General features: G+C 46.3%; 1 protein-coding gene across 2 annotated transcripts in view; it reads right to left on the bottom strand.

Annotated features, from left to right (window-relative positions):
- psip1a (PC4 and SFRS1 interacting protein 1a) overlaps nucleotides 1-12391 on the bottom strand; it is a 29195-nt gene extending 16804 nt beyond the window's left edge. Inside the window, exons 1-9 of one of the 2 annotated variants that reach the window (XM_083634636.1) lie at nucleotides 12082-12391; nucleotides 11481-11571; nucleotides 11298-11374; nucleotides 7970-8108; nucleotides 7145-7234; nucleotides 6663-6755; nucleotides 3763-3822; nucleotides 3103-3163; nucleotides 61-154 (exon numbers count right to left, since the gene is read on the bottom strand). In XM_083634636.1, coding sequence (XP_083490762.1) covers nucleotides 61-154; nucleotides 3103-3163; nucleotides 3763-3822; nucleotides 6663-6755; nucleotides 7145-7234; nucleotides 7970-8108; nucleotides 11298-11374; nucleotides 11481-11552 — 686 coding nt within the window. In that variant the 5' untranslated portion in view covers nucleotides 11553-11571; nucleotides 12082-12391. The remainder of the gene's footprint in view (nucleotides 1-60; nucleotides 155-3102; nucleotides 3164-3762; nucleotides 3823-6662; nucleotides 6756-7144; nucleotides 7235-7969; nucleotides 8109-11297; nucleotides 11375-11480; nucleotides 11572-12081) is intronic. The other variant, XM_083634637.1, reaches the window with a different exon arrangement.
- Between the last annotated feature and the right edge of the window lie 9287 nt (nucleotides 12392-21678).

Raw genomic sequence — 21678 nt, 5'->3', positions numbered from 1 at the left:
TATAAATGATAGTAATCAATGCTATTTGAATAAAGCTGAAGTGTTTTAAAAGATGTTTACATTTCACTCCCCGAGCCCTGGGCTTCCTGCTGCTGGAGTAACAGCATCTTCTCACTTTTAGGCTTCCTGCCTCGCCGTTTAGGACCATCTCCACCTTGACACACACACAGACACAGACACACACACACACACACACACACAGATAACTGCATCAATCCAGAATGTACAAGCTGAATGCTTGATGCTTCTACCCAGATTTGAAACTGTCCTATTCAAACTGCTCATACAGCATGAACTTTCTAGGAGTCGATTATTACAGTCTTCTATGCCATACTGTACATCATGCCATAAACAACATACAGTAAAAGGATCACTTAAGACACCGGAAATATGGCCTACCTGGAGGACTAGTCGGAGTGGAATATGGCCTACCTGGAGGACTAGTCGCAGGGGAATATGGCCTACCTGGAGGACTAGTGGGAGTGGAATATGGCCTACCTGGAGGACTAGTCGCAGGGGAATATGGCCTACCTGGAGGACTAGTCGGAGTGGAATATGGCCTACCTGAAGGACTAGTCGCCGTGGAATATGGCCTACCTGGAGGACTAGTCGCAGTGGAATATGGCCTACCTGGAGGACTAGTGGGAGTGGAATATGGCCTACCTGGAGGACTAGTCGGAGTGGAATATGGCCTACCTGGAGGACTAGTCACAGGGGAATATGGCCTACCTGGAGGACTAGTCGCAGGGGAATATGGCCTACCTGGAGGACTGGTCGCAGTGGAATATGGCCTACCTGGAGGACTAGTCGCAGTGGAATATGACCTACCTGGAGGACTAGTCTGAGTGGAAAATGGCCTACCTGGAGGACTAGTCTGAGTGGAAAATGGCCTACCTGGAGGACTAGTCTGAGTGGAATATGGCCTACCTGGAGGACTAGTCTGAGTGGAATATGGCCTACCTGGAGGACTAGTCTGAGTGGAATATGGCATACCTGGAGGACTAGTCGGAGTGGAATATGGCCTACCTGGAGGACTAGTCTGAGTGGAATATGGCCTACCTGGAGGACTGGTCACAGTGGAATATGGCCTACCTGGAGGACTAGTCGGAGTGGAATATGGCCTACCTGGAGGACTAGCCGGAGTGGAATATGGCCTACCTGGAGGACTAGTCGCAGTGGAATATTGCCTACCTGGAGGACTGGAATATGGCCTACCTGGAGGACTAGCCGGAGTGGAATATGGCCTACCTGGAGGACTGGAATATGGCCTACCTGGAGGACTGGTCGCAGTGGAATATGGCCTACCTGGAGGACTAGTTGGAGTGGAATATGGCCTACCTGGAGGACTGGTCACAGTGGAATATGGCCTACCTGGAGGACTGGTCGCAGTGGAATATGGCCTACCTGGAGGACTAGCCGGAGTGGAATATGGCCTACCTGGAGGACTAGTCGCAGTGGAATATTGCCTACCTGGAGGACTGGAATATGGCCTACCTGGAGGACTAGCCGGAGTGGAATATGGCCTACCTGGAGGACTAGTCGCAGTGGAATATTGCCTACCTGGAGGACTGGAATATGGCCTACCTGGAGGACTGGTCGCAGTGGAATATGGCCTACCTGGAGGACTAGTTGGAGTGGAATATGGCCTACCTGGAGGACTGGTCGCAGTGGAATATGGCCTACCTGGAGGACTGGTCGCAGTGGAATATGGCCTACCTGGAGGACTAGTTGGAGTGGAATATGGCCTACCTGGAGGACTGGTCGCAGTGGAATATGGCCTACCTGGAGGACTAGTTGGAGTGGAATATGGCCTACCTGGAGGACTGGTCGTTGTGGAATATGGCCTACCTGGAGGACTAGTCTGAGTGGAATATGGCCTACCTGGAGGACTAGCCGGAGTGGAATATGGCCTACCTGGAGGACTAGTCACAGTGGAATATGGCCTACCTGGAGGACTAGTCGGAGTGGAATATGGCCTACCTGGAGGACTAGTCGCAGGGGAATATGGCCTACCTGGAGGACTAGTGGGAGTGGAATATGGCCTACCTGGCGGACTAGTCGCAGGGGAATATGGCCTACCTGGAGGACTAGTCGGAGTGGAATATGGCCTACCTGAAGGACTAGTCGCAGTGGAATATGGCCTACCTGGAGGACTAGTCGCAGTGGAATATGGCCTACCTGGAGGACTAGTGGGAGTGGAATATGGCCTACCTGGAGGACTAGTCGGAGTGGAATATGGCCTACCTGGAGGACTAGTCACAGGGGAATATGGCCTACCTGGAGGACTAGTCGCAGGGGAATATGGCCTACCTGGAGGACTGGTCGCAGTGGAATATGGCCTACCTGGAGGACTAGTCGCAGTGGAATATGGCCTACCTGGAGGACTAGTCTGAGTGGAATATGGCCTACCTGGAGCACTAGTCTGAGTGGAAAATGGCCTACCTGGAGGACAAGTCTGAGTGGAATATGGCCTACCTGGAGGACTAGTCTGAGTGGAATATGGCCTACCTGGAGGACTAGTCGCAGTGGAATATGGCCTACCTGGAGGACTAGTCTGAGTGGAATATGGCATACCTGGAGGACTAGTCGGAGTGGAATATGGCCTACCTGGAGGACTAGTCTGAGTGGAATATGGCCTACCTGGAGGACTGGTCACAGTGGAATATGGCCTACCTGGAGGACTGGTCACAGTGGAATATGGCCTACCTGGAGGACTAGTCGGAGTGGAATATGGCCTACCTGGAGGACTAGTCTGAGTGGAATATGGCCTACCTGGAGGACTAGTTGGAGTGGAATATGGCCTACCTGGAGGACTAGTCAGAGTGGAATATGGCCTACCTGGAGGACTAGTTGGAGTGGAATGTGGCCTACCTGGAGGACTAGTTGGAGTGGAATATGGCCTACCTGGAGGACTAGTTGGAGTGGAATATGGCCTACCTGGAGGACTAGTTGGAGTGGAATATGGCCTACCTGGAGGACTGGTCGCAGTGGAATATGGCCTACCTGGAGGACTAGTTGGAGTGGAATATGGCCTACCTGGAGAACTAGTTGGAGTGGAATATGGACTACCTGGAGGACTAGTTGGAGTGGAATATGGCCTACCTGGAGGACTAGTCGGAGTGGAAGGAGCATCCTCTTTATCAGTGTCCTGGTCAGCCTCACTCTGGGAACGAATCAAGACAAAAGGAAACATTGCTCCTTTTCATACTATGCCATTTGTTGTATAGAATGTGCTAATTCTGTGGGGTGCTTGTAAATTGTTTTATCTGAACACATGAACAAAATTGACAATACGGTATATTACAGTATACAATACATTTTCTGTGTTTACAGTATTTGAATGTACCCCACCCCAGTAGTCGTTTTATTTTGCTTCGGGTTCCTGAATGGGTTCCAAAGCTGATAAAAAGTTAAGTTATCCTTTATTCATCCCCATGGGGAAATTCATCCTCTACTAGGATCCTTCCTATAACTAGGAGCAGTGGGCAGCCACAGTGCAGCGCCCGGGGACCAACTCCAGTTATTTTGCCAGTGCGTATTAACCTTAACATACATGTCTTTAGGTGGTGGGAGGAAACCCACACGAACACGGGGATAAGATGCAAACTCCACACAGAAAGGACCTGGGACGGACCGGGGGGTGTCTTTTCTGATGTGATGTGCCTTTTTGTGACGTTTTCAATCAACCATTTCCACAAATAAATTCACCACCCAAGTCTCACAGCCATTGTATAGCCATTAGTAAATAGGAGTAGGACCCACCTTTTTCTTTCTCCCTCTTTTAGGTTTAGGAACGTCCGTGGATTCCTTCTGTGCAGAGTCCTAAAATGTGACAACTTTTATGAATTTCATTACAATCTCCAACCCCCACTTTTTACGGTCTATGCAGTTCTCTTGCCATATAAATTATACAGTATTGTCAAAAGGTGCAAAATTAATAACACAACAAATGGATGCAATAATAAGAATATACAACAGAAATTCAACATGACTACATGTCAACAAGCAGACAAACCTACACTGCCACTCAAAGGTTTGGACGCAACTAAGCATTTGTCTTAATTTTGACTATTTTTCCCCATTTCCCAAACCAAAAATGTTTTAAACAAATCAAAACAAGCACATTTTAGATTCTTTAAAGTAGCTAGCAGCCACCCTTTGCCTTGATGGAAAGGCAACGGGGTTGGAATGAAATTCAACAGAGAAGGAAGTAGAGCGCGCAGGGTGCACATCAGCTCAGTGGGTCAGGTGCAGGACAAATAAACGATGAACTTGAAAAATAAAATAATTCCGCAATGTTTATTTTCTGGAAAACAAAAGTTCTGCATCTGGGGGGAGACTTGGGTGGCTCAACTGGTAGAACGCGTACCATTAAGGCATAGTCCTTCACGCAGCGACCCAGGTTCGAATCCAACCTGCCGTCATATGCTGCATATCCTCCCCCACTCTCTCCCTGCTTTCCCAGCTGTCCTATTGAATAAAGGCAAAATGCAAAAAAAGTTATGCATCCGCCGGATCTGCTACCGGAAGGCCGTGATGGTACACTTTCGCCACCGGACTACTGCAGCTCCACTGTGGGAGCTCCACCCCCGGGCGATTCGCGTGGTGGAGGCTGCGCAGCCATTGTGCAGCATGGCCAAATTTGGCCATTAAGCTGCGCATCTGTCAATCTGCCCTAATTAACCAATAAAAAAATCTGGCTCTGTTAGGTCAGCCGCTGGGATGCTCTTTACACTTCCTGAAAGATTCAGCGCGATTGCATGTAAGATGGCATAGCTGTGGCCGAACACAGCTCTGCTCACTCACAGACAGATTGCATGTAAGATGGCATAGCTGTGGCCGAACACAGCTCTGCTCACTCACAGACAGATTGCATGTAAGATGGCATAGCTGTGGCCGAACACAGCTCTGCTCACTCACAGACAGATTGCATGTAAGATGGCATAGCTGTGGCCGAACACAGCTCTGCTCACTCACAGACAGATTGCATGCAAGATGGCAGAGCTGTGGCCGAACACAGCTCTGCTCACTCACAGACAGACATTTCGCATTCTTACTATAGGATTTTTTTGTATCTGGTTTTTGAGCATCAAAATTGCTTTATAATGAAAAACAAAACAAAAACAGTACATTCGATCGGGTGTGTCCAAACTTTTGATTGAAACAATGCCCCAGGTTTATGGATCAGTAGCACCATCTAGTGTGTTGTGGGTGCATTATGCACAGTACACTGTACAGCAGGTTTATGGATCAGTAGCACCATCTAGTGTGTTGTGGGTGCATTATGCACAGTACACTGTACAGCAGGTGTGGGCAATTATTTTTCCTGGGGGGCCACATGAGAAACCCAGATTGTTGCTGGGGGCCAAAAAAGAAATCATGCTGTAACCTCTCATTTTAACACTAGATTAAATTATAGAGAACTATTTTTATTATTCAGCATCAGTTATATAGAAAATCACTCCAAACAAGCCAATTTAGGTAATCTCATTCACATTTTCTAGCTTCTTAAGTAAAATGGTGTGTTTGTCTTAGACCTCCGGACCAGACAGAAGCATCATGAGGGCCAGTTCTGGCCCCCATGCCTTATAATGCCCAGGTCTGCTGTACAGTATTACATGTATGTACCAGTGTTTTGGGGTCTATGACTTGTTGAAATGCAAAGGGTGGGGGATTGGAAAAATAAATATATTAACCATTCTTGTCATCAAGGTTTACATTAACATAAGGACATCAACAGAGACACCATGCCTTTCTCCAAAGAACATAGAAAGCCATGCAAAAATAAAATTACATAAAATTACATCAACCGATTGTATTGTGTACAGTAGTAAAACAGATATTGTGCAGTTTTAGCCAACTTTGCTAGTTCAACTATAGAGGGTATGCATGTGATGTCACAGAGGCAGAAGTCACTGTGGGGTCACGCCCACTGAGTCACAGCAAGACTGAGCTTGAATGCAGTAATCAGCCTAGATAACTGACACCTGCTGCTCAGGGAGGAATTTGACACTCGTTTTGACACTCATTCCCGATTGAGGGGGCATGATCCAGTGGGTGTGCATACCCTCTATAGATAGTGACCAAAATGAAAGGTAGGCAATGTAAAGCAATAACACGTGTGATGTGGTCAGAATGGAAAGGAAGGACAGTTGCTTTCCAATCATTCTTGTTACAAGCACACACAGACTTCATCTGTCCAGACTAGATTAAATGCTTGCCTGATATACGGTAATTGACTGAATTATTGTTACTGTATTCTTAGTAATACAGGGACTGAACTGCTTTCTCCTTCTCCTAAAAAGATCAACCAAAATCATGACCCTGTTTGTGAATCACCCAGTGCCATTAACCCATTGATACCTGATGCAGCATTTGCGTGTATGTCTCTCATTTGTGTGCGTATCCCTTTAAGACCGTGAACCGCGTTTAACGCGGTCTTAAAGGGATACACACACAAATGCTGCATCAGGTATCAATGGGTTAACACACAGTGAGTGAACCCAGATAGAATATCAAGCACCAACATGACATTGTGGCCCTGCTTAAAACCAACCAAAAGCAAAGCACCAAATGAAAACCACAAAGCACCGCATGCTTCCCCCTGGTGGGGGTTGAGAAGACCTACACCTCCTATGATATCCATCATGCAAAGTACGTACATCCTGTGTCTGGGGACCCTGTTCAGAGACCAGAAACCCTTCCTCCTGCTCCTCCTCATTCTCATTCTCTTGTCCAGCCTCACTTCCTGGCTCCTGAACGCACCCGAGATACAGCACAGGACGCAGCGGGGAGGGGGTTAAACGAGTTATGAAAGGGGGAAAAGTTAGGGTGCATTCTTCCATACTCTGAGCATACAGGCCTTTGAAGTATCTCTATTAACACACTCCCATCTTCTAGAAGACACTGAGAGGGAGAAATATAAACCAATATAATAATATTAACTATTTCCTGCTCCGATATGCAATTCAGTGTGAAAAAGAGACATCAAGCACATTACCAAGATAGCAAATGAAGAAACAAGCAGACAATACGTGAACAGACCAGGAGCATCTCAAGGTAGTGGAGGCAAAATATCAAAGCATGAACGTTAGTTAATATGTCCTTTGGATTGAGAGAGGAATCAATTGAGCTAGAGACTTACTTTGGAGTTGACCCTCTTCTCATCCACATTCTCTTCAGCCTCTGGACTGCTGTCCGAAACCTTCTCAGTGAAAGATTCTGGGGGGACCGGCTTCAAAACCAAAAGAACAAAACCAATGAGTAATAAGACAATAATCAGAGGTCATTGAACCATAGTATACTATGCACTTAAGATTATGTCTGAGGATTGAACAGGTGTTAGCAATAGCATTAAGGATGATCTCACTTTAGTTACATAAAGTTTGGACACTCATGGGGCGAGAATCCACAGCGAGAGTGTACTGTAGCGTTTACCGACACACATTCTCAGTTGCTGTGAGCTCAACCTTTCAACTGTATGACAATAGTTTGTCTAACAATGTCATATTACAATTTTGGTTTCCTTTGATCCAAAGCTGTGAGAACTTAACATAATTTCCACTAATGTGACAGTGAAAAAAAGATCCCTCCCTACATCCTCAGGAAATTGCAAATCTGTTGCACATATGGCGGATTTTTGACGATTTCTTTTTTAAGTTAACTTTGGACGGTTGCTATATCACCATCAGAAGAGTGGCCCAATATTAAAGAATGCATTGTTTTGGACAGGCGTTTACAAGAGTGCAAATGAAGGCTAGTAGGATACAGAGCTGTTGAACAAGGGTTCCAAACTGGAGATGAAAGCAAGCAGAAGTCCACCGTCTACTTTGATCAACTCCCAATAAAGCTCCCAGTCTCAGCGAAGTATAACAACTTCTGAGACAAGGGCGATCCGAGCCTATAAGGCCAACTGCTGGCGGAGAAACACCATACATTTACTTTGTTGGAGAGAAAGAGGAGGCAGTACCTTGGGTGCAGTTAGCTCAACCTTTGGGTTGTTCTCAATCTCCCACAGCCCTTCGTTGAAGCCTTTCCTCTTGTTGGGCTTGGCGTACTTCTCTTTGTTAGGCTGGTATGGAAATATATCTTTTGGACCAAGAAATGCACTGTTGGAAAGAAGGGTATTTTAAGGCATTTTTGAGGGGCTAAGCTTGTCAATTTAATACTTTCAAAATCATTAAATTAGCAACGTTTTAAATTATTCCATATACTGTGTTAACTGTTCACTCTATTCATTCAAACAATGTAGTCAACATGTAGTTGTTTTTTTTTAGTATACAGAGAATATATACCATCTATAGTTCAAAAATATGATAGCAGCAAAAGGTTGCAATTCAGATTAAAAGTCAAGTCAAATCTTTATTCTTGCGGGGGGGACACTGGGCAGTCATACTCTAATATTACGCACACTGCTAAATTTAAACAAATTAGCTCCATTAACGCCTATTTGTATTTGTCCGGCCGTTAGCAAGATATCAAAAAATGTTCAGGATGGATTTGTGTAAAACTTGGAATTAGAGAGCTGCAAACCCGAGGGTCCCCTCGCCTCACGGGTCCCTCGGGCCGACCAAAACGGGCCGAGGCCGGGCTTGTTTTTTTTAAAATTATTATTAATAGGTCCGGGCCGGCCGGGGTCGGGCCGTTTCAATAATTCAATTAAATAATGTTGTATTACTCGCTTGATTTGACACAGCAGAGCACAGTCAGACAAAGAGTGCACAGACACTCCCCCAGCCACACAGTCACACACAGACCCTCACGTGACGTTAGTAGCTGTAGACAGCTCCCGAAGAGAGATAGAGAGAGAAACAAGCCATTTGTGCCATGTCCGTCCATGTACAGCGAGCGGACAGCTCCCGAACACAGAGAGAGAGAGAGAGTCAAATAGAGAGACAGACAGAGAGAGGCTGTGCAGGACGGCCGCGCGGCGACGCAGCACGCGGAACAGAGAGGGAGAGAGATGTGTCATTATATCGTAATATTGGCTTCGGGCCTCGCAACGGGCTCGGGCCAATTAATTTTATAACTCATCCGGGCCAGATCGGGCACGGGTCTGCATGTCACGGGCCGGGGAGGGCTCGGGCCGAAATTTCAGGCCCGCGCAGCTCTCTACTTGGAATGAAGGTGGTTGGTTATGGGTCAAGGAAGAACGGATTAACTTTTCATGACTGGTCAAAAGGGGACATGGTGGTTGGCGTGGCATATCACCAAAAGCTGCATAACTTCCTTGTGGGGCGTTGTCAGACTTGGCGGAGGCCTACAGTATGTGCTCTACTGAGTACATTTTCTTTCTTTTTTGTTTTGTTTGCGGTCATAGCTGCATAAAACGCATACTTTATATAAAGTAGAACATGTGAATGCAAAATCTTATCAGTAACAGCAAGCTTACAATAAATTAGCAGTTGTCCCATCTTCAGTTTTGTTTGGCGGTATAATCATCTGTGGCTGGTTTACTTGACCATTTCACCATCCTATAATAAAATTGCATAGGCGGGCGGTGTCTGCCGGTCTGTTAGTCAGAGGCGTAACTACCATACTGTATTCATAGCTTTCAAGGGGCGTTACGTGCTGCCGGGAACGCCCACCTGGCGGTCAAAAAAACAACTTGCCAGCCGTGTCGACTAGTTTCTCACGCTGTGTAGTGTTTGTTCAGCCAAAGTGCCGATAGCCTACCTGTTGTGCTATCGGTTGCACTAAACCAACGAGGAGACACGCCTTGCTTGTGCTTTCACAGAATCCCGCCGGAGAAAGAAAGGAGGAGGTTGTGGATTTGTGCGAGTGGTTCAGTCGCTGGGCAGGGGAAATGCAAATAGCTTTTTTTTCTACCATCAAAGTACACACGTCTTTGCTCTTTGTGGCCAACATTTCATCAAAGGTAAGCTCAAGTAACGTTAACGGGGTATTAATCATTATTGTAACGTTACTTGAGCTTACCTTTGATGAAATGTTGGCCGCAAATAGCAAAGACGTGTGTACTTTGATGGTAGAAAAAAAAGCCAAACAGCGTGAGTCGACTGACTCGCAGGCAACGGAATGAACAAGTTGTTTTTTTGACCGCCAGGTGGGCGTTCCCGGCAGCACGTAACGCCCCTTGAAAGCTATGAATATGCAGGTAATGCAGTTGCATTAGTCAGAGGTGTAACTACCATACTGTATATGCAGGTAATGCAGTTGCATTAGGGCCTGCATCAGTTTAGGGCCCACACGCATCATGGCCCCTCCTCTTTATCTCACTATATTGTATCATAAAACTCTCCAGATCTATGATACTAACTACAGTATGTAGTATACACGCAGCCACTACTACGCTTTAGCAGTAAGCAGTACGTATAGTACTACTCAATGAGCCAATGCATCTGCTCCATGGTGTCACACACATCATTCCTTCACCAGATAAATAACAATACAATAACATAAAACAGTTTTCCATATATTTTACATATTGTCAAGGTGCTGTGGTGGAATGTCCAGGTTGCCGGGGAAGATGGTAAATTAGGAGTCCACAAACACAGTACTTGAACTCAGAAATAATGTTATAACACTAAGAAGATTGATCTCAGTTGAATATGCATTTTGTTCACCTCCATGGTTATCTTCTGAGATTTTCTGCCAACAGCATTTCTCAGGCTGTGGTGTGAGATGTGACCAGTCTTGTCTTCTGCGTTCCCCCATCTCGCTGTTTCCTAACATACACTACAGTATCATTTTAAGAAGGAGGCATTGTCTGGAATTCTCTAAACAGTGATCCATGCTGTGCTCAGACTTGTCCTGAGAGAGCAAAGTTAACTGGAGCCCAATTCCTTGTATGTGTATTTTCATCATGGCCAATAAAGCAAATTCTGATTCTGAGTACATTAACCCTTAATAACCCTATCCTGTCTGTCTTAGTGAAAAACTATTCTATAAGAGGATATAAATGCACAGAAATTGTGCTCTCATCGAATATGTTTTCATTTGTTATGCTGCTCCGACACCAGATGCTGTCAGGTATAGCAGGGCGGACTGTTTTGCATTGTGATGGGCAGGGCCCGCTTTGACCACCTTGCATTGGAGCCCAGTGTTGACTCGTTACGCCACTGCTGTTAGTCATGATTTGCGTCACGTTTTGTCTCACAAATGTGACATCGGGCCAAAGGTATTAAGTTTGACCCACACTACTTTCTATTTGCGCTGGTCAATCAAACACACCCTAATGTTAAACACTGTTGGTCCTGTCAAGTAGTTAAAAGACGAGTCCATTATACTATTAGTCTACTGAAAGTGATGTGAGTGCAGTTAGCAGCTACTGTACTAACGTTTCATGGGTGCCAAAGAAGAAGATGGGGAACTTGATGTTGGATGGTTTCACAGCACCGTCAGGGACTTCATCAATCTGGCAGAGGAGGGGAAAGGATATTTACCAAAAACACCACAACCACAAAACATTATGTCCCAGACTTGCACAACAACAACACAACAACTATTATGTCTAGACTTACTCTTGCAGGCCAGTGAGGATAGCCCTTCATCTTGGCAAAGATCAGATCACCAGGTTTGAAATCTCGCGTCATGTTGAAGCGTTTTGGCACACTGAAAAATATAGAACGACAAATAGGGATATATTATAGCGTTATGTTGACGTAATTATTGGCATTGTTCATTATTCACTAAACAGCATCTATCCATCTCCGCATGCATGAGAAAGGAACACATGGTGCATGTGCCCCTCCCCCTGGCTAACAGTTACCAAAATCATTCAGTCAACTGTTCATTCAAACGTGACAGTCATGTCGAGAAGAAGTAAGTAACAATGCATTCACTTATACACATTCACACGATGTATACAAAGCCCATTGTTGATGACGCCTGACACTTCAAGTTGTAGTTAACCAACAGCCAGGTGCAACCAAGGCAGCAGCAACATCAACATTGGTAGCAGCGCACATGCTAACTAGCTGCCTGGTAGCTGTCCTATGCTATCTAACGCTAAACGAAATCATTGCTCTTCATTGCGCTTCAGTTGCAGTGTGTGCAGAGTTACAACACGCCAGAATAATGTTTTATCTTGTATCGATGATAGGCCTATTTATTATTATTTACCTGAAAAAGACAGCGCTCTCTTCCCCTGGCGCACGTTTTCCGCTCCCGCGCAGACTATACCATAACACGACAGGCCGGGGGGGTCTGTTGTCATTACATTACTTGCAGAACAAACTCGTAATATTCACTAACTGTGCCGTTTTTCGTGCATTTGTTGAGCGATTCCAAAGGTTACAGCGTACCGCGTATGGAACACGGAGTGCTTGATATAACCTGATCAATCAGAGACTATGAGGAAAGTACCCCGAATTGGACTTTATTATTAAGAGTAACGGAGCAAACTAAGGTCGTCTATTCAGAACCATCCATCCACACCACCGCACAGCGCACGCCACGGGGAAAATGGGAAAAACCATCGGAAAACCTACAAAACGCCGAACTTCCGCTCTGCAAAAGTGGGCGTCGCCTTTCACGCATGCGCTCTCACTCCCAGCTTTGCATCAGTGACGTTACCATGGCGACGCTGTGCCAACGTTTGTGTGTAATGTGGTCCAAAACAAAGAATATGTTTTAGCGGAAGTTAACAAACCACATCTGGTAACTTTATCATAAAAAAATTGGAGCAAAGAGACGGCTCTGTAGGCTACTTCTTATTCTCGCTTCCTTCCAGACAGCAGTCACTCAAATGTGGGGCACTATCTAGGTCTAGATTTATTTGGTTTGTTGTTATTTTTGAGTGCCAGACCAGCAACCTACAAGTACATGCAGTGGTGGACAGGCCATCTGGCGTAGTGGGCATAGTCCCGGTGGACTGACATGTTTTATGGGCCGGTCAAAAATAAAATAAAATAAATAAACATATAAAAACAAACAAAAAGTCTGACCTGCCCATAAAACACTTTAGGCCCTTTGGGCTCAGTGCCTTCATTAATAAACAGCGCATCATGCAGACTGCAATAAAAGAGTGTAAAAATGGATAAGACCAAATGCGTGGAGAAATTGTGGGCCAGAGAAAGACAGGCCCTTCAGGCAGATGCTGCTTGCAGTAAGCAGAAGCTAACAATGGGCTGTCTGTCAGTCAACATGAGAGATGATGATGATTAGCATTAGACTATGCTGCTACTCTGGAGTCCAGGAACCCTTTGATCAAATTGAGCAAAAAAAATCACTAGTGTTGAACAAGCTGGTGTTTGCAAAGTTATGGTGTAGGGAGGGGCACTGGCTATAGAGTGTATCACAGGGATGACATATTTTTCAGTCAGTGCACTTATGGTTCCCTCGTCTCAAAGCCAATGGGATTTGTGCATGGGGATTTTGGTTAAATGGCTGAAATAAGGTCTGTGGTTAACAAAAGTTTATGGAACGAATGAACTTCGTGTTCAGCAAGATAATCTTCACAATAAATTAGAACCACTTTTATGACTTTTACTTCAATGACCTTTATGCCTTAAATGACTTTTGAAGCGTAAAAATAAGTCAAAGTGGAACCCAATAATTCTGGACCTGCTTGTATCATTAAACCTCAGTTGTGTCTCCTCATGTCTCGTTGAGTCAGGTTGAGCGAGCATCACCAGAGGAGGAGTGTCGGGGAGAGAGAGGAGAGCATGAAGCAGGAGGACATACCGGTAGATTCATTTGCCTGCCCTGCGCCTTCTGTTAAAGACATTTGTGAAGGTATTTATCATGTTTCTTCTCTCTTAATCTCCTTTGATTCCCTCTTGCTTACACTGCTTTAGTGTTTTTAGGGAGTGCCACGGTTGGTATACATATTCAGGTGAACGTGAAGATGGGTGGTCTGTGCGATTGTGGTGGGCCGGTCTGGGGGCCAAAATACCAGGGCATATTTGTTTTGTCCCAGTCTACCTCTGCCTACAGGCCTCACATCCCTTTGTTTGTTCAATGCGTTTTCACACATTGATCTCTAACTATGTTTGTGAATTTCAAAAACGAGGCTAATAATAGCCTGCAATATACCTGCTCTGAGAGTAAATGTTTTCTTGTCTCTCAGTTAATGAATGCAAGGTTTATGCATCACTTACCAAATGTGGACATCTGTCAGAAGAGTCCTGCACTTCCTTGAGAGTGCTGTCTCTTTATTTGGTTGGCATTTAGTGACCTCTAGTGGTTATATTGTACCTAACAGGCTACAGTCACTTGAATCTAAAGGCGTATTTAATAACACTACTGTAGGTAGGGATGGATTACTCTCCTGCCATGTTTACTTCATATAGTCAGCAGCACAGGTATTTATTTATTTATTTATTTATTTATTTATTTATTTATTTATTTATTTATTTATTTATTTATTTATTTATTTATTTATTTATTTTTATTTATTTTTTATTCATTGCTGTTCATCATTTTAATAGGCTTTGACATGAAGTTGGGATTATAAACACCCATTCAAAATCTCACACTGGTATATTTGAGCTCATATTCATTTTAACTTTGACTTCAGAACACTCCATGAGTAATCAATGAGCTAACAACCTAAAATAAAACCATTTCACTTTCTGTGCACTTATGCAATTAGCTGTATCTGTAATAATTATTGTCACTGTAAACTAGGCACATTATGTAAGTCAACCACCAATAAAACACCACACCACACCACAGTATAATGAAGGTGACCTTAAGGTATTTTGCCACACACATAAGGCAAGCTTGCACTTGATCTCTCTCAATCTCTCTCTCTTGCTCTCGCTCCTCTCTCTCTCTCTCTCTCTCTCTCTCTCTCTCTCTCTCTCTCTCTCTCTCTCTCTCTCTCTCTCTCACACACACACACACACACACACACACACGCACACACACACAAATCCAGTGCAGTGTGTGTGTGTCTGTGTGTGTGCGTGCGTGCGTGCATGTGTGTGTGTGTGTGTGTGTGTGTGTGTGTGCGTGCGCGTGCGTGAGTGTGTGTGTGCGCGCGCGTGCCTGCCTGCGTGTGTGTGTGTGTGTGTGTGTTAAAGACAATAGGAGAAGATGCTGATATGTGAAGGACAGGCGCGTCAGCCACAGGGTCCCAGAGAGGGGGATTAGGGAAAAGAGGAGGCCAAGCTGGGCAAGAGGAGAGCGGACGAGACAAAAGGAGAAGAGAGAGAGAGAGAGAGAGAGAGGTGCAGCCCAGGTCCATGCCCAGGAATAACTCACCCAGGAGCTAGCAGGCCCCCTGCCCAGCCTGTGAGGTGAGAGACCTTGGTGTTGGACCCCAGCCAGCTTAGCCAGCGTGGGGCTTTTGCTCAGACACGGGGCCGGTGGAGGCCAGGGATGGAGCTGTAGAGAGATGGCAGTTTGTGTGTGTGCGTGTGTGTGTGTGTGTGTGTGTGTGTGTGTGTGTGTGTGTGTGTGTGTGTGTATCCTTCACCCTGGCAGACGAGGTGTTGGCAGAACATCCCAACCCACTCTGTCTCTGAGGGCCATGAAGTCCTGCTATCCTTCCTCACTCATTTGTTAACCTGCCTCTCTTCTTTGCAGTGTTCTAGCTCCCATGCTGAGAGAGGCTCTTTTATATATGACCAGTGCCATTCAAAATCACCTCTTTACTTTAGCCATGCCCTCTGCTCATCATGGCAATGAGAGAACACGAGGAAGGTAAGAGCCAGATTTCAGGTACGCAATAGTTTGCCATAACATTTGGCGCAACATTTAGTGTAGGCCTGCAGAACTCCACTATAATGTTATAAATAATATTATAAATCACCTAATGAGGAAATAGGATCAGTTTGGTCCAGCCTGCTGATTGATGCAAAAGTGAATGCATGTCACTATGAAAGTTGAATGAAATGTGCTGCAATAGACAAACCTGGAAGCCAACAGTCATATTTAGCAATGAGTAAGTAGAGCAACACAAATCTGCTATTTTAAATATAAGCAGAAGATCTTGCTTTCCATCATCCGCTTTGATTGGAGTGACAATAAGGATAGGCTGCTAAGAAACAACCCAAGTTATCTTATATGCAATATATCAATCTAAATAATAATAATAATGATAATTAAAAAAAGAATAATAATCCTGACACTTCAAACTTACTTACTGAAGAATAATTGATTCTGGGTTTGCATACTTCTGTGTGGCATTGTCTGAAGGGCACCTTCCCAGAGTTGAATGAGCGATGGTGTCCTTGAGCTTGTGTGTGTTTTGTGCGTGTGTGTGTGTGTGTGTGTGTGTGTGTGTGTGTGTGTGTGTACGTGTGTGCGCGCGCGCGCGTGTGTGTGTGTGTGTGTGTCATACACATGGATTGGCATCTTTCCCCTAGCTGCTGGCAACCCTTCAGCTTGTTGGGGGAATGGACGGGGGTGCTTTTGGAGAATGATAAAGTAGTCACAAGACAGGTCAGTACATTCATTAACACCATAGCAATATTTGTTTATAAAATACCACTTCATGTGCCAAGGACTTGGCAAAGTATGACCTCATGTTCCACTTTATCGACGACGTTCAGAAATGATCCTCATGCCACAGTGTGTTTTGTTTGATATATGCTGCAAAGTTACCACACGGAAATGAAAACATTCGGAGACTTTGGAGTTACTTTGAGTCCACAGACATTCTGCCATCACTTATAGGTCTGCATGACACATTTTTTTCGTACGATAGACAAGATTCATGCAATGTTCAGTAACTTTGTCTCTGTGCAGCGGCATTGTGTAACGCATGAAGCCGGGGGTGGGAGAGGCTACAGTGTATGGGATTTCTAAAGGAGGCGTTCAAGAGCTTTGCATGATCGCTGAGAGAGAGAGAGAGAGGGGGGGGGGGGGGGGGGGGAGGGGGGAGAGAGAGAGAGGGGGGAGGAGATAGAGAGAGTCAGGGCCTCGGACAGCAGGTGAGTGTGTGAAGGCAGGGGATGACAGATGCTTCTGTCAGCGTTCCAACAGTCGCCGCTTTGTGGGAGCAGCGCAGATGCCTCCTCCGCCTCTCCTCCTCCCTACCCCCCCCCCCCTTCCCTTCCCCTCCCCTCTCCTCCTCCAGCCCCCCGCCCCATCCTCTCGACAGGCTGTGATGCGGGGATAACAAGACAGGAGCAGTCCTCTCAGCAGTAAAGTGACCACACTGGCATACGGGTGGACAGGGGAGGGGTAAGGTGATGGAGAGGGCCAGGCCCGGGCCCGGGGCTTGAGGGGTCTGGGGGGGGGGGGGGGGGGGGGGGGGGGAGGCAGAGAGGGGTGGTGCTGGCGGTGGTGGGTGGATGGGGGGGGGGTGTGCAGGTAGGGTTATAAATGCGGGGGTCAGCGTGCGAGGACAGGGGAAGGGCTCTCTCGCTGGGCTGTGGGAACCAGCTGAGACATGGGGTCCGTGGCGGTCCTGCCTGCGAGGGAAGCAGATGTTTTCACTCGGGGGTGAGCCAAGTTTGCAGAGCAACCTTCAGCTGCTTGGAGGTCAGGTCTTTAATAAGGGGGCTGGGCGCGGGACATTTCGGAGGCAAATGCTTCAACTTTGATACAACAACATATTAATTATGAAGGTAGACCATAGGGCAGAGGGTTGTAGTGTAACATCCCACCCCACTGGTTTGGAGCCTTCGTCAGGCCTGACATTAGCCAAGGTGGCTGGCAGATCCACTGCTGTCCCAGCACTAGCACCAGACCTCAGTGATGCAGAGACACCACTAGCACCAGACCTCAGTGATGCCGAGACACCACTAGCACCAGACCTCAGTGATGCAGAGACAGCACTAGCACCAGACCTCAGTGATGCAGAGACAGCACTAGCACCAGACCTCAGTGATGCAGAGACAGCACCAGACTGACTGCGCTATGTTCAGACATCACCAAAACAGATGTTTTTAAATGCACTAAAACAACTAGAACTTCACTAAATAAAACAATAACTTTTTTTTAGGACTATGATCACTGTACCAAAAACGTACTAAATTGCTAATGAGCCTATACTGTTTTGTGTCAGTGTGCTGGTGGTATAAAGGACATATTGAACAGTTGCATGAAATAGGACAATTAGTTTCATCATGGAGCCACATGATAAAAAAAAAGTGATCCTAAGACTTTATCACTTCCCAGCCCGATGAGTTAAGAAGGGAGCTTCACCTCGTCTCAACCTCCGCATTGATTTGTGAGAGAGTGGGAGAGCTGGGGATTACCTTCCAGAGCACCAATGAAGACCTAGCTTATTGGGTCTTTTTTGTATTTGGCAAATGGGCTTGACAACGATGGGGGAGACAAAATCTAGGGCTTACAGCAGCGGCACCCAATCGGGGGGAAGTTGAAAGCAGCGCTGGGATGGGAAGCTGGGAGAGAAGGTTCCTCATTTAGGAGTGGTGAATTTGGACGGGGGGCATGGGGAAATGCTTAAAGTAAACCACAGAGGCCCCAACAATCGTCAGGAATTGAGACGTTTTAAACCTTTAACGGGGGACTGTGATCAAAGCGGCGGCGGATCCTCACTTGAGTGTGAAAGCGCAACCGGAGGGAACAGAGGGGATTGTGGGGGATCACGGCAGGTTGGAAACGTAAAATCAGCACATTAGCTTTATAAGGGCGTCAGAATATAAGATGATCAGGGGATCATTGGACCCATGGGGTACTGGGGGAGAATCCAGTATGTGCCGAGCTGAGTGGAGGAAAAACCAGGCCACTGCTGACGGAAAAGCCTCCCTTATCAAAGTTGCAGTTAGAGTGGGAATAAATGTTGCTCAATTCCCATATAGAATATAACTTCATAGACGAGTTTTGGCCTGAACATTTTTATTCAGATGCATGACACTATATACATCGATGTATATGCCTTGAAGGGTAGAGTCACGTTCGAGATCGCCGGTAGCTTTCATCGTATCAAGCTTCTCCGTCTGCACTTCTTGTCTCTCATCTTGTCTAATCAGTTTATAAGAGAGAGAGAGAGAGAGAGAGAGAGAGAGAGAGAGAGACCTCATATCGTAGTTCCTCTCTGACCCCTTCCTATGCCTTTTATAATCGAATGCCTGACAGGCTGCTAGCCAGGTCCAGGTATGGACCTCACGTCTTCCCCCCTCTTTAAACCCACCTCAAACAGCGCACAAATTAGTCAGGTTGCCCCCCCCCACACACACACACACACACACTTGCTCCAGCCTCTCCCTGTCGCGAGGCTAATTCAGAGGAGCAGTAGCCTTGGGAAGCAGGGGGGCTACTCGCTGTGCTGAATTCTAAATCAAAGGGCACTTACATGAAACCACTTGCTAATTACACGTTCGCTTCACTCCTTTTTCTCCTCGCCCCCGTGTCACTTGAAGCCGGGGAGGTATGAGAACTGGAAGGTACAAGAACCCCAAACTGGCTTTGGGATAATTTGACCTAAATGACCCAGTGAAGATGAGAGCAATTATGTTCCCGTCGTTACGGTGTTCTACATTGATGTTAATGCACACCACTTGCTCACACTTTGCGCCCTGTCCTTGATGTGTGCTCCCTAGCCCGGCGCACACGGAATAGAGGCCAAACTGCACGGCTACAGATGGACCTTGTGCGTGTCCTGTCTACTGCACCTTGAGCTTAAGAAGGTATTTTTATCTGCGAAAGCCCTCCTCTCCGGCGCTGTATTTGTGACTTCCTCATCCCCTCCGTGTCCTCTGAGTGTCATTCTCCACCCCCAGGCTGTGAAGCAAACCAATTTATCACTGGCCAAAGGAGGGCCTTCACTTTGTCCGCTTGTGAGGCTCTTCCTCCGTAAGCTCCTCTCCTAATGAAAGGGGGGTGCTGCGTCCCGGCCAGTCCAGGGAGACTTGAGGGGGCAAGGAGTCCAGTTCCAAGTCCAACCTGGGGAAGTAATTACCCCTCTGGTGGGCCGCTGAGAGTAGCCCCGCCAGCCGGCCCGGAGCAACTTACACACTCTGGACTTTCACTTATAGGCCCGCGGCCCGGCCCCCATCGTTAGGGAGGCCCCCGAAGCTGTGCGTCATACGACCCGGACGGGGGCGGTGCCAAGGGGTCGACTCAGCAGGCCTTGGCCCGGGAAGCTGGTATTGGCGCAAGGATGGGAGGACCGGTGCCAAACTCAGCGGAGGAGAGGAGAAAACGGGGGGATGAAAGAGGAGGGGCCTTGACAGGAAGAGGAATGGACTGTCAGGGAGAGATAAATAACGAGGGGGAGAGTGGGCAGCGGGTGACCCGCGGCAGGGCTGCCTCGTAGGGACAGTGACCGGCTGACCTCCGGGCTGCCTCTCACTGGGGCCACCCACTGGTCACCTACATCCACACTGTCACACCAGTGGAGAGTTGGGGGCAGATTTGTCCCATGTGATGGACTGTAGAGAGCCGGAGATGATGATCAACAGCAGACAGATTTGAGAAGAGAGTGGAGTTGTTGATGAGCTGTGGCCAGGAGGAGCTTTAGGTCAAGGAATTAGAGCACAGACGCACGCTGCTCTAGATCTTTCTTTTTTGGCCCATATTCCACAAACCACACTGACAGACTTGAGAGGACTTGATTCAGTCATTCTAAGCCACTTCTTCCAAATGTATTCTTGTAAAATGCACCATCGACTCTTGACTTGACTTGTTATATATTCAATCATAATCAATTACTTTAGTCAGTGAACTTTCATTCTATCACGCCCTCAGACAACCAATGCAATCAACTGTGTATTAGATGTTAAAATAACAGATTCAGTTGGATTTGGCTTAGATTCAGTAGTGTCACTTCCTTTTACCCAACATTTAAATCAGAGAAACAACAACATCGTTTCCCAGATTCTTCGCTCTCAAAGAACCCCCCCCCCCAAAATGAATGATGCTTTATTGAGAACCTAAACAGAATTTATAGATGAATGATAGCCTGATGTTTCTGGAGCTGTGGGTCCATAAATTTAGAGCTGAGTTATCTTGAAAAGAACTCCTGCTGGCTGTTTTTTTTTTCTCTTCTACTTTTTCCATCATGAATCAGTGTCTGAGTTCCTAATGTAATTTACTTCAGTGAGATGCCTGGAATGCCCATCACTCTCTCTATCTGTTCCTGCTGCTATTGATCCTCCTCTCTGACTGCATCCGTATCTGCACCACTTGACCGAACCCAGCTTCCCCCCAGCCTCCCCTTTACTTATTGTATCAAATGAATTGGATATTAGACAACCATGACTCTACACTCTAAAAATGTGCTCAACTGATTGAATTGAACACACAGTTATGTTAAGTCCTCTCCCCCTACTATTAATTCATTCATTCATTAATTGGTAAGTGTTGTAAATAATAGTACTATTTTATTTTATCTTCAGTTTCCTCCCCCCCCTTTTCTCACCAATTGTACTTTGCCAATTTCCCCTGCTGTCCCGGTCGTTGCTCCACACCCTCTGCCGACGCCCGATCAAGCCGGAGGCAATACGCGAGCTCGAACCTCCGACCCTCATATTGGTAGGCAGGGAATCTACCGCGGCACTACCCGGATCGCTAATAGTACTATTTTCAAATTGTACACGTTTTTCACATCGCTTTAGCCTTTAGAATGTTGTTGTGGCTCGACCTGAACACTAAGGCAGTTCACACCGTTACACATTTCACCGCAGAATCAGTCAGTGGTTACTGCAAGACAGGATGCCATTTCTAATTTGGGTTGCATCCTACCTTTTAAATACTTCTAGGTAAATATTTGATCACTTTGGTAGGTCTCTGACATTTCTCCACTGTAAAACGGGTCTGCAATTAAGCAATATCGGGAGACAGACTAATTATCTCTGA

This window comes from Poromitra crassiceps, assembly GCF_964638095.1.
Source record: "Poromitra crassiceps genome assembly, chromosome: 4".
Lineage (NCBI taxonomy): Eukaryota > Metazoa > Chordata > Actinopteri > Beryciformes > Melamphaidae > Poromitra > Poromitra crassiceps.
Note: the sequence above shows the minus strand (reverse complement) of the source record. Positions and strands in the feature narration are given on the sequence as shown.